The 15,636-nt window shown below is 44.3% G+C and overlaps 1 protein-coding gene across 2 annotated transcripts; it reads left to right on the top strand.

Moving 5' to 3' along the window:
• Positions 1 to 1,294: 1,294 nt before the first annotated feature.
• On the top strand, positions 1,295 to 14,679 carry IL12A (interleukin 12A). Of its 2 annotated transcripts, none has more exons than XM_012782754.2 (7): positions 1,295 to 1,655; positions 2,312 to 2,457; positions 5,489 to 5,602; positions 5,915 to 5,956; positions 6,038 to 6,079; positions 6,170 to 6,313; positions 12,808 to 14,679. In XM_012782754.2, the coding sequence occupies exons 1-7, from the start codon at positions 1,538 to 1,540 to the stop codon at positions 12,877 to 12,879; spliced, it is 678 nt and encodes a 225-aa protein (XP_012638208.2). In that variant the 5' UTR covers positions 1,295 to 1,537; the 3' UTR covers positions 12,880 to 14,679. The 2 variants fall into 2 exon arrangements, with proteins under 2 accessions (XP_012638208.2, XP_012638209.2); XM_012782755.2 differs by lacking the exon at positions 12,808 to 14,679 and adding an exon at positions 7,867 to 8,353.
• The last annotated feature ends 957 nt before the right edge of the window (positions 14,680 to 15,636 follow it).

The following is a 15,636-nucleotide window of genomic DNA, read 5'->3' as shown; positions in this document are numbered from 1 at the left end:
CCACTCTTATCTCTTGGATCCCCAAAGGCTTCTCCCTATCTGAGATTGGTGCATCTGCACAAACGTGAGCCCTGGCAGCTCACCTGTTGTTAGGTCCTGGGGCTTGGGTGCAGTCAGGCCCATTGGAAGCTCCCAGTGGGAGACAAAACACACCCTCCCCTTCCCCACACCCAGAGTGAGTAATGCCTGTGGGACAAATAAGTGAACTGAAAAGTCCCACAGAAACCTCAAGCTCAGCACATCCAAATGGGGCTTCTCACTGTCTCCTCCAAACTCACTGCACTCTTACTGTTACCCATGCTGCAGGAACTGGAACAATCTCCATGGCGCCATTCTCAGGGCTTGCCTCTCCCTCCCACCTGAGGATTTACCAAGCCTTGGCCCATCGCCCCCCTGAGAATCCCTGATGCCCACCCTCTGTTCTTCCTGAATGGGGGCTTGGCAATGCCCTGTCAACTGCTCCCTCTGCTCCACTCCTGACCCTGGAATCTGTCCTCCACCTGGCTACTAAAGGGATCTGCAAATCCCACCGTATTTTGTTGCCTAAAACCCTAGAAGACCCCCCACCACTCTTGGGCAGACCCTACACTCCTTAGCCTGGCCTCCACCGCCCTCATGCCCTGGCCCCACCCAGCTCTCCAAACTCACACTCTACTCGGACCCCAGACCCTCACTTCCCACCACTCTCCCTGACAGTGCTCCTGATCCCTGTGTCCCCTGACTGGAACCCGCGTGCCATCCCACTGGACCGGTCTACTGCCTACCTGTCCTTGAACACTCACGGCGGGCGTCAGGGTCCCCTGCTCCTGGGAGCCTTTGCTGCCTCCTGAATCCCCCTGCTCCGGCCGAGCACGTACTGTTTCTCCGCGCCTTTCCTCCCAGGACCCTGTGCTTCCATCCCACTGCTCTCTCCCGGACATGTCAGAAACTGGATTCTCGAAGAGAGTGATGATTGCATAGCCAGGCAATTTTCATCCGTTTCCATATTTCAGAGAAGACCCAAGCACAAAACACAGTGAGTCAGATTTGGTGTGGGGTACCCCAAAGGGCCACCTGGAGCAATGTCTAGCTGGCACACCGTGGACCATCTGAAGGAAGGAATGATGAGTGAATGACTGGCCCACCCCCAGCCAGAACCAGGCAGAGATCAAGTTCGCATCACATCCCAGATACAGGTGCTAGGGGCGGCACCACTCCCGCGATCTCTCAGCAGGGGGAGCTGCACTGCCGCGGGGCGCAGCTGGGTGGCGGGGCCTGGGGGCGTCCGGCTGAGGCCTGGGGCACAGGGTGGTGGGCGGGTCCGCGCAGCAACTCTGCGAGAATTTTGCTTTCGCTTTGGCCCTGGCTGGGGGCGGCGGGGCCGTCCCAGAGCGACTGCGGTCAGGCACCCCGGGAGTTTATTGGAAAGCGCCGCGAGTTCCGCGGGCCGGCCGGACTCCACGTGTCACGGAGAAACTGATGTAGAGAGAGAAAAAAATAAGGGACCAGAGTCCTGGTCTCTTGGGAAAGTCCTGCCGCGCCTCGGGCAATTATAAAAATGTGGCTGGCCGGGTCAGCCTCCCAGACACCGCCCTCACCTGCTGTGGCCACAGGTCCGCATCCAGCCGCCCGCTCCGTGTCCGCGCAGTGCCGGCTCAGCATGTGTCCCCCGCGCAGTGAGTACCGGCCCGCGCTCCCGGCGCAGGGCGGCTGCCTGGGAAGAGGGGCGGAAACTCGGGCCTGCCTAGGGAGAGACTGCAACACAGGCAGCCATCGCCTGCAAAGGAGACTAGAGGGGAATGAGGATTGGGCGCCTACAGTGCACTAAAAAGGGCATTGTCTCTTTTCTTCTTGAAACAACCCGGTGAGCTATCATTATGCCCGCCTCACCGATGAGAAACTGAGGCCCTGGGGGTAGGTTTCTTGCCTAGGGTCCCTCAGCTACAGCTAAAAGAAGGCAGATTCCAGCCAGCCCTAAGGCAGGCTTTGTCACCCACCTTTTCTAAAACGCTGGGTCCTGAGGCTGCGCTGGTATCTTCATCACATGGCCTCAGTTTCTCTGTTCAAAAAACCTGAGGCTTTCTCTGGGTAAGCACTGAGTCCAAGACCCTGTCCGGGCTCGTCCAGGTACACTCACAGCAGGCTGGCCTCCGGCCCTATAATGGAGAGCTGCTTTCTAATAATATTCACCTGTCAGGTGTTGACGCAGGGTGGTGTTGGAACTGGGTGGAGTGGGGCGGTCCAAGCATCCATGGCGCAGATGGCCAGGGGCATGGAAGGCACAGGCAGCCAAGCCAGACCACAGCTCAGCCCGCCCTCGCTTCCCATCCAGGCCTCCTGCTCGTGGCCTCCCTAGTCCTCCTGGACCACCTCAGCTTGGCCAGGAGCCTCCCCAGGACCACGCCAGGCCCAGAAATGTTCCAGTTCCTTCAGCATTCCCAAAACCTGCTGGGAGCTGTCAGCACCATGCTGCAGAAGGTGAGCTTTGCGCTTCTTTCTCCCACTGCGCTGCCCCCTGCAGAAGGGGCCTCTGAGCCCATCCTCTGCTACCTGAGGGGACTGCAGGGAGACCGTGGAAGTTCATCAGTAGCTGTCAGGAGCCGGAGAAGGAGCTTTGCAAACGGCCCAGCTATTAGCTAAAGAGTCCCAGTGAAATTGTGTCTCCAGGGAAAGTAAGACTGGCCATAAATTATAATGGCATTTGTTTGGGCTGTGTCTACATGGAGTAAAGTGGGTATTTACAGTGTTCCTGTGGCCTGCCAACAGAGATGGAATGGTGTCAGGTCCACGCTGTTTCTTTGAAAACTTATCAATCCAGGAAACAGGTACTAGGTGCATACTGTGTGCTGGGGCTACACAGATGAGTTAGACTTGTCCCGGTGGCTGCTGGTCGCCTTCCACTCTGCTGACACAGTTCCTTGTCCTGGCAACACGTGTCAGGGAGGATTTGACAGTGTGTATCCAGCCTTCATTGTCTAGGGAAGAATTATCTAATTTTGTCTACAGCTTCATCTGTCTTTTTAGGTGTCACATTTCAATGCAAAAAATTGTTTTGCCCTTTAAAAACTGCTCGAATAGTTATTGCTGCAAAGGGTAAAGACTGATGGTTTAAAGATGTCCTCTTGCCTTCGTGCTCTCTAGGAAATCTTTCTTGAGTGTTTTCTAGCTTGTTGCATTATGAATATCTTAGAATAAGCTCAATGCCAAGGCCTTCCTAAAGAACTCTTTTTACCTTGTTATCTTTTATAATGTGCTGTACGTTACTCCTCACAATTTAATCAATATTAATTAGACAGAGGCCTCACTAAATAAAAACTGCAGAGGTAAGTGCTTTGTTTCCTGAAGAAAAGTTCAATGTGGGTAAAAGACAGGAGCTTCAATTTTCATAGATGCTTTATGTGAAAAAACTGACTTTTCTACTCCCAGATACAGTCCTATGGTCAAAAGATTACAAAATTCATTTTGGTATTTTTATATCATTCCTTTGTTAAATTTGCCAGAACAAACCAACAGGCTCCTAAAGAACACAGAGGTGACAGATGCATGTGATTCATAGGCTATATTTGGCCCACAGATTTGTAGAATTTGGCCCATAGTTTTATTTTTATTTTTGATTTTGATGTCATTGAAAAATTGGACTTTTCATATAATATTCCAAATTTCCAGCTTCTCTTAAAAAGATCTGAAAAACATCAACACTGGACCTATACCTTCAAATCTAACTTTTTACAACCTGTTCAGAATAGTGGTTGCCCAGGTCTGCTTTAACACCTTCCAGAACAGAGTATTAGTTTCCTATTGCTGCTGTCACAAATTACCAGAAATTTAGTGAGTTTAAAAAACACTAACGTACTGTCTTACAGCTCTTATGTCGGAAGAGCTCTTACAGCTCTTACTGTCTTACAGCTCTGGACATCAGAAATCCAAAATGGGTTCTACTGGGCTCAAATTGATGTGTCAGCAGAGCTGTGTCCCTTTCTAGAGGTTTTGGGGAGAAGCCGTTGCCTTGCCTTTTCAAGGTAGAGGCTGCCCCATTCCTTGGCTCATAGTCCCCTTCCGTTGTCAACGCCAGAAATGACTGGTTGAGTCTTTCTTATGCTGCATCACTCTGAACTAACTCTTCTGCCTCCCTCTTCCACGTATGAGGATACTACAATTACATTGGGCCCACCCAGATAATCATCTATCTACTTTAAGGATCATCTATCTACTTTATCTATATACTATCTACTATCTACTTTATCTATCTACTATCCATCTACTATTTATCTACCTATCTACTATCTATCTACATCTATCTAGCTACCTATCTATCTACTATCTACTATTTATCTATCTATCTATCTACTATCTATTATCTACTTATCTATCTACTTTAAGGATCATCTATCTACTTTAAGGTCAGATCATTAGCCAGCCAAATATCATCTGCACCTTAATTCCTCTTTGCCATGTCAAATACCACATCCCCAGGTTCTAGGGTTTGAGAGGTGAATCTTTGGTGGCAGGGCATTAGTCTACCTACTGATAGGGAGATTACTACTTGTGCTCAAATGTGTTCTGCATTATCAGGCCTTGATTCATGTCTTACACAGTTATTCCTGCCTGAAATTCCCCTCTCTACCCCTCAACATTCTAATCCTCTTAAGGCAGCTGTCCAATCGGCAGGAAAGCTTTGCTTCCCTTTCTGCCCCTCCTCAGAAGCTTCATACATTCCCTTCTCGGCATTTCTTGCCTACTGATGCATCTCCTAGTCACCTGGGCATTTGCCTGCCTTGGCAGCTAGACTTGGAATCCAGAGGGCATCACACAGTCCTCTCTTTTGTCGTGTTCCTTAGTACCTAAGGTAGTGCCTGGCACACATCAGGCTGTTGAATGGAAAAATGGTTCCAATTGTCAACCAGAAAGTCCTTGACTTCTTAAGATACATTTCAGAATTTTATCTAACAGTGCTTTCCAGCAAGCTTGTAAGATGACATCTGTGTGTGTGTGTGTGTGTGTGTGTGTGTGTGTGTGTGTGTGTGTACTGCAAATGAAATCTCAACTTGCCTTTAGGGTTTGCATGTTTGTTATATCCATCAAGCTGTGACCTTAACAGTTCCCTCATAGAAATTGTACTTGAAACAGGTATTCATAAAACACAGGCACTTTGGCAAAAGAAGAAATTGTTTTCACCAGAAGCAAGTGTCATGGTGTGCTGTAGAGGCTGATTAGCACAGCCTGTTGAAATGATTTATTGTGTTTACATAATGGAAAAAGATGTCGCCCAGAAAAACATGTCCTAAGCAAAGGGAGAGGAGGGGGAGAGAGAGACAGAGAGAGACAGAGAGAGAATGTAAATGACCTGTTTCTTTTTATCTCAAGAAGAACCAGAATTTCCACAGGTCAAAGAGATGGAGGTCAAAGCAGCCAGCCGAGGCCTTGCTGGCACCCTGGGGTACCAGCCTCATGGGGAGTGGGTGCCTTATTCATGTTGTAAACTAACCGTTTCTCCTTCTGTTTTTCACAGGCCAACCAAACCCTAGAATTTTACTCCTGCACTTCTGAAGAGATTGATCATGAAGATATCACAAAAGATAAAACCAACACAGTGTGGGCCTGTTTACCACTAGAATTAACCAAGGTATAGAATTTTCCTCCCAAGGCATGTAATGCAATTAAGAGCTGTGCATCAAAACCTCAATTGCTTCTAAAAATTTGCATTTTTCTGGTGTCCATCATTATGGGACTTTAGCAGGTCCTACTTCAGAAGTTAGATTTTAGGGAAAAAATTATAAAAATAGAGATTTTTTTCACAAAAATGTGAATATAGTTAATACCATTATGATGGTAAATTTTCTGTTTTTGCCTTAATAAAAAAATATACCTGAGATGGAAGGTCAGAGAGATTTATATTAAGAATTAATCTTTGATATATGATTTCTTTTCCTTCTAGAATGAGAGTTGCCTGGCTTCCAGAGAGACCTCTTTCATAAGTGTAAGTCAGAGTCAGAAAGTGAAAGCTTTCAGCCCATAGGATGAATTCATATCATTGATGTCTGATTATTTTTTCTTCTAGAGTGGGAGTTCCCTGACCTCCAGAGAGGCTTCTTTCATGAAGGTAAGACACACAATTCTTAAATGCAATGGGGGTGGGGAATGTTTTTAGCCCATCTCCATGGTTCCTTCCCCATTCTGTCTTGTCACCCAGACCCAGTGCCTTAGCAGTATCTATGAGGACTTGAAGATGTACCAGGTGGAGTTCAAGGCCATGAATGCAAAGCTTTTGATGGATCCTAAGAGGCAGATCTCTCTAGATCAAAACATGCTGGCAGTTATTGATGACCTCATGCAGGTAAGGCCCCATCCTATAAGTAGGAGAGTGCCTTCTTTATGCTGAAGATAGCCAGGCAGGGTCCTTGAGGAAGAAGTATAAAATCAGCCCTTTCTGGATTGGGAGAGGCCTGGAATCCCCTTTTGAAGGCCCTTCAGAGCTATATTTCTGGGGAGACAACCTTAAGGGCACCTTCTCAAGGGAGGGCACGTGCAAGCAGATCACATTTTAAAAAGCAGCCTCCTATTTGTTGACCCTCTGGGGTTGCTCCAGGCTCTGTGCAGATGTTTCCATGCATTTTCTTATGTCGTTCCCCACAACAACCATATGCGGTCTGTACAGAGAAGGAAACCAAGCCTTAAGAGAGTTAAACCACTTGTCTGAGGTCACACTGCTTAAAAGAGGCAGAGTCAGGATTTGAAGTTCCTTCGAGAGAATTGCACTACACTTCTCACCTCTAAAGGCTCCAGGATGTGTGTACAAGGCACCAGAGTGCGTTTCCACAAACATTGCCGGGAAAACAAGCAGGGTTGGTGCCTGATGTTGACCCACCGCGAACAAAAATGTGAACGAAATAGAAGAATAGCCTGTTATCTGGAGACATCCACAATGTTACGTACAGGCAAAAACTTGCTTTGTAATATTTGGAATCACCATAGTACACAATGCTAACACAAAACATAGAAATATTTACAAAAGAAAGGGTGATTAGGGCCTAGGATAAAACTAGGCTGACAGAAATCATTTCCTGAAAAGTAACTGGTTTACTTTTATTTTATTATTTTCTTTTCTTGTGTGTGTATGCACACCAAATTACTTGTTTAAAAGGCAGTGAACTTAAGGAAAGTATCTGAGAATGTTACCATCCAGAGAATTGTAGTTGTTATTCCATTTTCAGGTGGGTGACTTGGGGACTGGAATCAATTCTACCAGTGTCCATACAACGATGCCCGAGTCACTTAACCCCTCTGCACCTCAGTTTGCTTCTGTAAAATGAGACGTCTTTACCGACCCTATTTTATTTTAGGCTTTTTGTGAAGAACATGTGAAAGTATTGATTATTGAGCAAACATGAAGACTTGTGTTATCAAATCAAAGGCTTAAAGTTGGGAAATCCATTGCCAGATTTACTTACTGACACGAGCAGCGTGTCTTTAGTAAACAGGTCTGATACTGATAGAATTCTGATCAGTGGCAGCTCATCATCTCTCTGTTCTAAATAGAACTGGGCTTTTTAAGGTAACATATATAAAGATTAATTAGATATTGCAGCAAATATCATCTTAAAGGAACTGTATCTTTCCAAAATGCATCTCCCACTAACGACGTTCTGACCCTTAGCTTTAAGGGCCTTTTAAGAGCCCACTGGAAATACGTATGCTTGGATAATGAGAATTTCTTCTCTCAGGTTCTGCCCAGCCATCCGGCCACGAGTATATTTGGGTTGAATTTAGGAGTATAATGAGGGACTGAGTTGCAAGTTTTGAGACATATATTGATTTCGCCCGTCTTTAGAGATGAATGTTTTAATTTTGGAATACCGTACATGACATGCTTAATATTCATTGTCTTAGGCCCTGAATTTCAACAATGAGACTGTGCCACAAAACTCCTCCCTTGAAGAACTGGATTTTTATAAAACTAAAATGAAGCTCTGCATACTTCTTCATGCTTTTAGAATTCGTGTGGTGACTATAGATAGAGTGATGAGCTATCTGAATTCTTCCTAAAAGCCTGAGGTCCTTCTGAATTTTAAAGTCATTTTGATAAAAATTTGAAATGCAGAAATTCCAATAAGATGTAGGTTAAGAGCTGGGGGTGGGGGGAGGCTTGACCTGGTCCTACTTCAGCTCATACAGGAGTTCTCATGCTTATGTTTACATTAGTTGCATCACACAAAACTTGAAGGACAGGACTGTTACATCTGCACGATTCCTTTGACCGAGTGTCTTTGCCATTTACTATGGATAAGTTGTTTTTAAGATTTTATGAGCAAATTGCTAAGGAGGGAAAGTATCCTCTCTGAATATGCTTTTCTTTCCCTTTAAGAGAAGGACAAGAATTTATAAGCTATTTCTGTACCAAAGTGTTTGTAGAAACAAATGTGCAAAGATAACTTATTTTTAAATATTTATTTATATAATTTTGTGTTCATGAAAGCATGTGAACTTATATTTATTTATATTATATTTATTAAATTATTTCTTATCATGTATTTGAAAAACACTTTTTAAATGTTCTAAAAATAAAATGATTGCGTTAAAATGATTCTCATATTTGCCTAATGTCATTGGAATACTCTAAGGGTTAAAATATGCATTGCAGAAAAACGGAAAACTCTGATAAAATTCCAACAAAATTACCCTAGAAAGAATGCCACAATATTCTTATCCATTTCTTAGTTCCCTTAATCTAATTTTTAAAGGGAGCCTAGTAAGATGAGATTTGCTTTATTTTTATTACTCAGGCAAATGAGTGAGTTATGGTTTTTGAGAGTTTATTATTTTTGTTCATCATCTGAGTCCAAAAGTAAACTGTATATTGGACAAATACGTCATAATATTCTTCAGCTGGGAAAATGCCACTAAGATAACTTCTACTTATTCTAATTTTTGTAGCTCTTTGGGCTCTGAAGGGGAAGTTGTTTCTAAATTAAAACCAGAAAAGCTCTCTATGTATCTAAACTTATATAGACCACATGGATAATTGCCTTGCTCTGGCTTAAGAGATGTGCTCTTAATGAGCTAAATGTTAAATTTCATCTTGTTCATTCTGTAAACCATGTGAATTTTAAAAGATGTATGACTTAGTATATTTTGTGCTATCACACAATATCTGAGACTGGATAAGGATTTATTTATAAAGAATAAGGATTTATTTCTTACTGCTCTGGAAGCTGGGAAGTCCAAGATTGAGGGGCCAGTATCTGGTGAGGGCCTTCCTGCTGTGTCATCCCAGGGCAGAAGGGCAAGAGAGAGCAAGACAGGGCTGAACACACTCCCACGACAAAGGCATTAGCCCATTCATGAGGGCAGAGTCCTCATGGCCTAATTACCTCTTAAAGTTCTCATGTCCTGATACTGTTCCAATGACAATTGAATTTCAGGGTGAGTTTGGGAAGGAACAAACCATATTCAAACCATGGCAATTCACCTGACAGAACACAGTATAATTTTAGTGCTTTGATAATCCGATTGCTCCTTAAGGTATAAAAAAGGAAATATTTAGAGTGACTATCTTTCCTCAGCTGCCCCCCCCACCACATGTGAATCCTTAACTCTGTGAAGTGGGAGGGGAATGTGTGTGGCTTTTCCTGGTCCTCCTCCGTATGGCAGACTTCCCCATTTTTCAGATTCTCACCCCACCATATATTCAAATAGACACAAATCATCAGAATCCAGATCTCATCACTCATCTCCTTTTCTTGAGTGAGTTCTCCGCAAGGTTGAAGGATCTGCAAGTGCTTTACAGACAGGTTTCTTTCCTTTCAAGTGTCAAGATTAGGGTTTCATCAGCTCTGATTGTGAAGAGCGTCTAATGGGCTTGTAGAGTTGCTGCCACTCCTCACTTGGGATGCTGATGGCTGGTCGTCTGGGCCTGGAATTAAGGAGGGGCAAGCAGGCAAGCAGTCCTCCAGGGACTGGGATTCTATAGAAGAACATGGGTGTTACTTTGGTCCTACAAACTGCCACGAGATATGCTTTAAAAACATGACTGCCTTTCAAGGCGGTTGACTTCCGTCTCGGACTTCCGTCTCACTGGTTCGTCCACTGGAAGGGGTGGGGAGGACAGTGGGGCTTTAGAAGAGGTTAGCCGCGGCATTAGAGAGAAGGTCTTGAGCACAGAGGCAGAAATACTGGATGTGGACTTTTGCTCTTTGACTTTTCTCCTTCATCCCTGAGAACTCCATCTCAATACAGAAACTATTTTTAGGACGCAAATGTGAGTCCCTGTCGCGTTTCTGAGGCCAGAGCTTTGTAGTTGTGAAAACAATTGAGCAAAATGAAGTCTGGAAATCCCTGGGCCAGAGTCCATGGCTGAGAATATGAAGAATGGCCGGTAGAGGGTCCCCGTAAATCTGGCACTTTTCAGGTATCTACTCAGGACACATCAGGCCAAGAGAGGGAGGGACAAGGGTTTGGGCCAAGAGGAACCTCGTAGAAGTTCTGTAAAGATTTGGTTTAAGGCCGGGCGCGGTGGCTCACGCCTGTAATCCTAGCTCTCTGGGAGGCCGAGGCGGGCGGATTGCTCAAGGTCAGGAGTTCAAAACCAGCCTGAGCAAGAGCGAGACCCCGTCTCTACTATAAATAGAAAGAAATTAATTGGCCAACTGATATATATATAAAAAATTAGCCGGGCATGGTGGCGCATGCCTGTAGTCCCAGCTACTCGGGAGGCTGAGGCAGAAGGATCGCTCGAGCCCAGGAGATTGAGGTTGCTGTGAGCTAGGCTGACGCCATGGCACTCACTCTAGCCTGGACAACAAAGCGAGACTCTGTCTCAAAAAAAAAAAAAAAAAAAAAAAACATGACTGGCCCAAGAAACGTCTTCACAACTAATTACATTCTTTATTACATGGTCAGTTTTCTACTTTTTTTTCTCCTTTAAGCCTGGTTCTGCAACTTACATGTAGCATGACCAAATTGTTTCACCGTTCCCCATCTGTTTCCTCTTCTAAGAAAGGAAGATAATACTAGAACCTACCTCAATGGATCAGAGCGAGAGTGAAATGGAAACACTAAGTGCTAGCCTTGTGCCAGGCACATAGTAAGTGCACAATAAATGTTAGCAACTTTTCAAAATTATTGGTAGTCTTTGTGATTGGCAACTTCGCAAAACTGGAATTCAGAAAACTAGAGCCTAATTCAGTGTTATTGTGAAGATTCTATGGCACAGTATGGTGCTGGAATCTAGTTGGTGCTCCATGTCAATTTGTCAAAACTCCTAAAATTGCTTCCACACCTCACCAACGCCCTGTCCGCCACAGCACTCAGCACACTGTGCATGTCCAGCACAGCAGCTGCCTGGTGCAGGCACGAGGACAAAAAGGCAGGGTCCCGGCCTTCCAAGAGCTAAGAGGAGGGAGCAAAGTAACTTAGTAAGAACGAATTCCCCCAAAACTACTCCCAGTCATAGCCAATTGGAGATTCATTTGATTAACAAAGTATTAAGAAGAAACCAAACCTTAAAACTGTTTCTCACACTTGAGAACGACTGAATCAGAGATCAATGGGGAAAGCATTTAGCTGTGAGCTGCCCCACTGAGGGTCCAGAGCTTCGGGCGGGAGAAAGGACAGGTTTGGGAAATGGTTGGGGCAGACATCCAAAGGGGAGTACTGGAAACTCCAAAGAGATGTAAAACACCCTGACACACAATGGAAGAAGGAAACACGGGGACAAGTGGGACGAACAGAAGCTTTGTGGGGGTCCAGCATTGACAGGCATCTTGAGTCCTCTCCTCTGCGTCACCCTGGGCCATTCGGGTGTTCTCCTTGTTCAAGGACTAAACATTTGTTTCCACCTCGCATAGTTTTGGCTATTATATTTTAAGGCAAACTGCATTACAGTATGTGAAATAAGAAAAAAATCCACTCACATTTTCTAAAAATTGAATTCTGTGTACTTGAAATGGTTTATAATAAAAAAAATGAAATGTGTATCAGCTTTTTCATTGAAATGTTTTTGGTGAGGACAAGCATACAAACTAATTATATTTATGTATCTTTAAATTTGATATTAAAATATGTGTGTGATTTATGACACCAATGTAATATCAAATATAATCATGGAACCTGTTTTAGAAAAAATAGTAGCTAATGCTTGCTGTGTGCTTCACTAAACACCAGGCATGTTAATAGGTATTTACCACAAATACATATAATCCTCCTAAAAACCCTTTTTATAGACGAGGAATCTGAAGCAGAAGATCACGTCAGGTGACATGATTTAAACATGTGCATCCTGGCGGCCTGACCCCAGCCTGTGCAGGCAAGCATAGTATCCTTCTGACTTTCATATTAAAGTCACAATAAGTCAAGAGCACACTTTCACCATAGCCATACAACTATCACAATTATTTATATATACATCTCCTCTCCCCCTCACTACATTGTGAGAACCTCAAGTGTAGAAGGGTCAAATTACATATGTATTTGTTTCCTAGCCCCTGGCACTCAAAGTGATAAGAGAAAGGGAAATCTTCATGGGCTTTCACATGCTTCTCATTTCTTATTCTAATATAGAAATAAAAAGTCTTTAGTCTTCGAAATGTATTCCCAATAACATAAAAAAGTTAAAAAATAAAAGATACATATGCTTACCTAGTTCAAAATAATTATATAGGTCATAATGGGTGGGGAGAATCCAAAATTCATGAGCATTTTGATTTAGTTAAAATAATTTAAATATCTATGGTTTAGGACTATGTGGTTACTATCCTTCAAAAACAGCATGCCAACAAATCATACCACAGCAGTGAATTGGAAAGTATTAATACTTTACTTGTTATGTTGCAGATGTCTCAGAAACACACTCCTAGACCGCAGCTTCAAGAGACCCAAGCAATCATCCCGTCTGCTGGTTTCTAAGAGGCCCTGCCAGGAGCAGGTCAGGGCCCAGCAGGGTCCTCAATACCCCCTGAGAAGCACTTTCCCCTCAGTGACCCCCACAGGAACAGCTCCACTTTTCAGTGCTTTAAGAATGCTGGTTTCAGGTAAGATTTCTCTCCATGGCTCAGGAAAAATTTAAAACTCACTGAACTACTCCAAGTACTTTCCTATAATTGTTTTGATAAGCAACAGAATGATCTTTTCGTTTTCCAAGCTTGATCGAAAAGAAAATACTACCATAAATTCTTAGAGCATCTTCCCTTCTGGAAATAAAAATCATGCCAGGGGTTACAACAAACAATAATGGATTTCTGTAACATAAAAGTGACTGACTAACCTGAGGATTCCTACAAAGGAATTTATATCAGGATTGGAATAAGTTAGATCTAAATCCACAGTGGGCCCCAGGGTGGACCTGGAGGTCCCAGCTAAGCAGCAGGGGAACCTTGGAACTCAGAGCCCAGAACTCAACCCCAGAGCCTGAATGTTAGCATCAGCACTTGCAGAGCCATCATCAGTAGTTCTCATACCCTGGGCACGTGGGAAGAGAGGCCTGCAACTGTCTTCTGAAAAACCAGGACCCCAGCAGTGAATCCTGTTACCCAGCCAGGATGAAGCCCTTCAGCAGGCAGTGTGCAGCTTCACCCGGGGGAGGACTTCCAGAAAATGGGAAATGGGTTAGGCCAACTGTTGGAAACCACCATTGTCATGGGAACACATCTGAAAAACTGTGATGGGCTCTTTAGAGAATGGAGTGAAATGTACTTCCACATAAAAAAGCAGAGGAAGAAACTTTTCCCCTAAAGCAATACAACAAAATTACCTAATGAGCCCTGTGATGTACAGAAAAATCCTGAAGAGAGAGATGCACAGGTGAGGGACTCACATGAATCCACCTGTTTTAAATAAAAACACACCTTCCCACCCCCGGAGGGGAGGAAAGGGTAATCCTTCCTGTGGTGAAAGGCCTAGGAGGACATGCATGTTGTCCTAAACCTGTGCAAGCACCTGGTGAACTAGTTTACCCCGGTTTATAGTCACTCAGCCTTAATCCAAGAACCAGAGGGCTGAGATCAAAACCAGCTGTTACCCAGAGACCCAAGGGGACAACAATCAAGTAACAGGATGCTTTACAAAATAACGTGCAAGTGAATATGAACACAGAGAAGACACACGAGCACTGTGACAGGCAGGTTTATTTTTCTTCCCTTCATCCATAATTTATGGTTCCTTCAAATAGATCAAACAAAACATATCCAAATTGTTAATCACCACTGGCATGATGCTGGGATCATAACAATATTTACAAGGACACCACAATACATTTCACCAATGAACAAGAGCCAATGTGGCCCATTATTCCCTGTGGCAACGCTTCCTTAAGAAGAAAAGGAAGTTTTTCCTTGGTTCTGCTAAAGCCATTTCTGAGCCTTAGTAGCATCCTCACCCCACCCCCTCCAGGAAAGTAAATGATGCCAGGGTGAAAGTCAAGAAAGTAGTGTTTGGCCAGTTGAACTTCTCCATTGAGGTGAGACACGTTTGAGCCTGCATGCCATCACTGCATGGTGGGAGAGAATTACATTCCTTTCCAATCTTGAGGCCTCTGTATCCGAGCAGTGGAGGGCAGGAAACCTCACTAGCCCTCCTGGAAGAGCAGCCCCAGGGAGTTCAGAAAGCTCCCCCACCACGCCTGAGAAGCACCTAGAGAGATCAGGACACGTTCACTTTTGATATGACCTTTTGCAATAATTATGTTCGTTTGAATGCTTTAAAGAATACAAAGTCTAAATAAAATTTTAAATAAAAACCTCTGTGAATTACTGAGCATTCTGGGAAGGAGCACTACACGTGTTAAACTGTGCTGACAATATATAATTAAGGTTTGAATTGGTTATAACAATTTGCTAAAGGGCAGTGGGACAACAACAATAACAACAAAAAGTGCTTAAAAACAAAGGCAGGCACCCTGTGGTTTTCTGGTTGGAGACCAGAAAGGTTCCTCTGGCCAGCCCTGGGCTCTGCTTTCTCCCTTCCTCTGTTCGCCGCTTTGGCTGCACTGGCGCCACCCAGTGGCTTCCAGGAACACTGCTTCAGCACAGGGAAGGCCTGGAAGGCTCCGTGCTGCCAGTGTTGACTCCAGTTCCAGAAAGATGTCATCTGCCTCTCCTGAGCCTTCCTACCCGCCTGCGTGTTGACATGCATCATCTCCTTTCGTTCTCATTACAGCCCGGACCTAGGGGTTTTGCATCCATTTCTCCGATGTGAACAGAGGCTTAAAGTTAGATTGAGAATTTGCTTACATTCACCAAGGTGGCTAGCACTTCAGCGGGGATTTGAACTCTGACTCCGCTGCCCCTTACCTACTGCTGAATTTGCATAACTCTCTGAAGTCAAGCTTATAACCAAGCAAAGCTTTCCATAGTGGAAATTTGGTATTCCCAACCACACAGCTTGATTCCAAGTGAGTGTCTAATTACGGTAATTTCCAGCTCACTTTCTAGCACATCCTAGATGTCAATAGAGGACTTCTTTCAAGCAGTTGTACGCATTCCAGGCTGTGGCATCGTTCTGATCCTTTTATCGCCACTTCAGCATCCTGAACTCGCAAATGGTAACATCTTCTGTCCTCTCCCAGATATCATCAATATCAGGCAATGGTAATGCCTGATATTTATCCACTTTTCCCCAGCTTCCCAGCAAGGTAGTCAACAGTGTATCTGTTAGGAGGATTTTAGT

The sequence above is a fragment of the Microcebus murinus genome, chromosome 1 (genome assembly GCF_040939455.1).
Source record: "Microcebus murinus isolate Inina chromosome 1, M.murinus_Inina_mat1.0, whole genome shotgun sequence".
NCBI classification, from domain to species: Eukaryota; Metazoa; Chordata; class Mammalia; order Primates; family Cheirogaleidae; genus Microcebus; species Microcebus murinus.
Note: the sequence above shows the minus strand (reverse complement) of the source record. Positions and strands in the feature narration are given on the sequence as shown.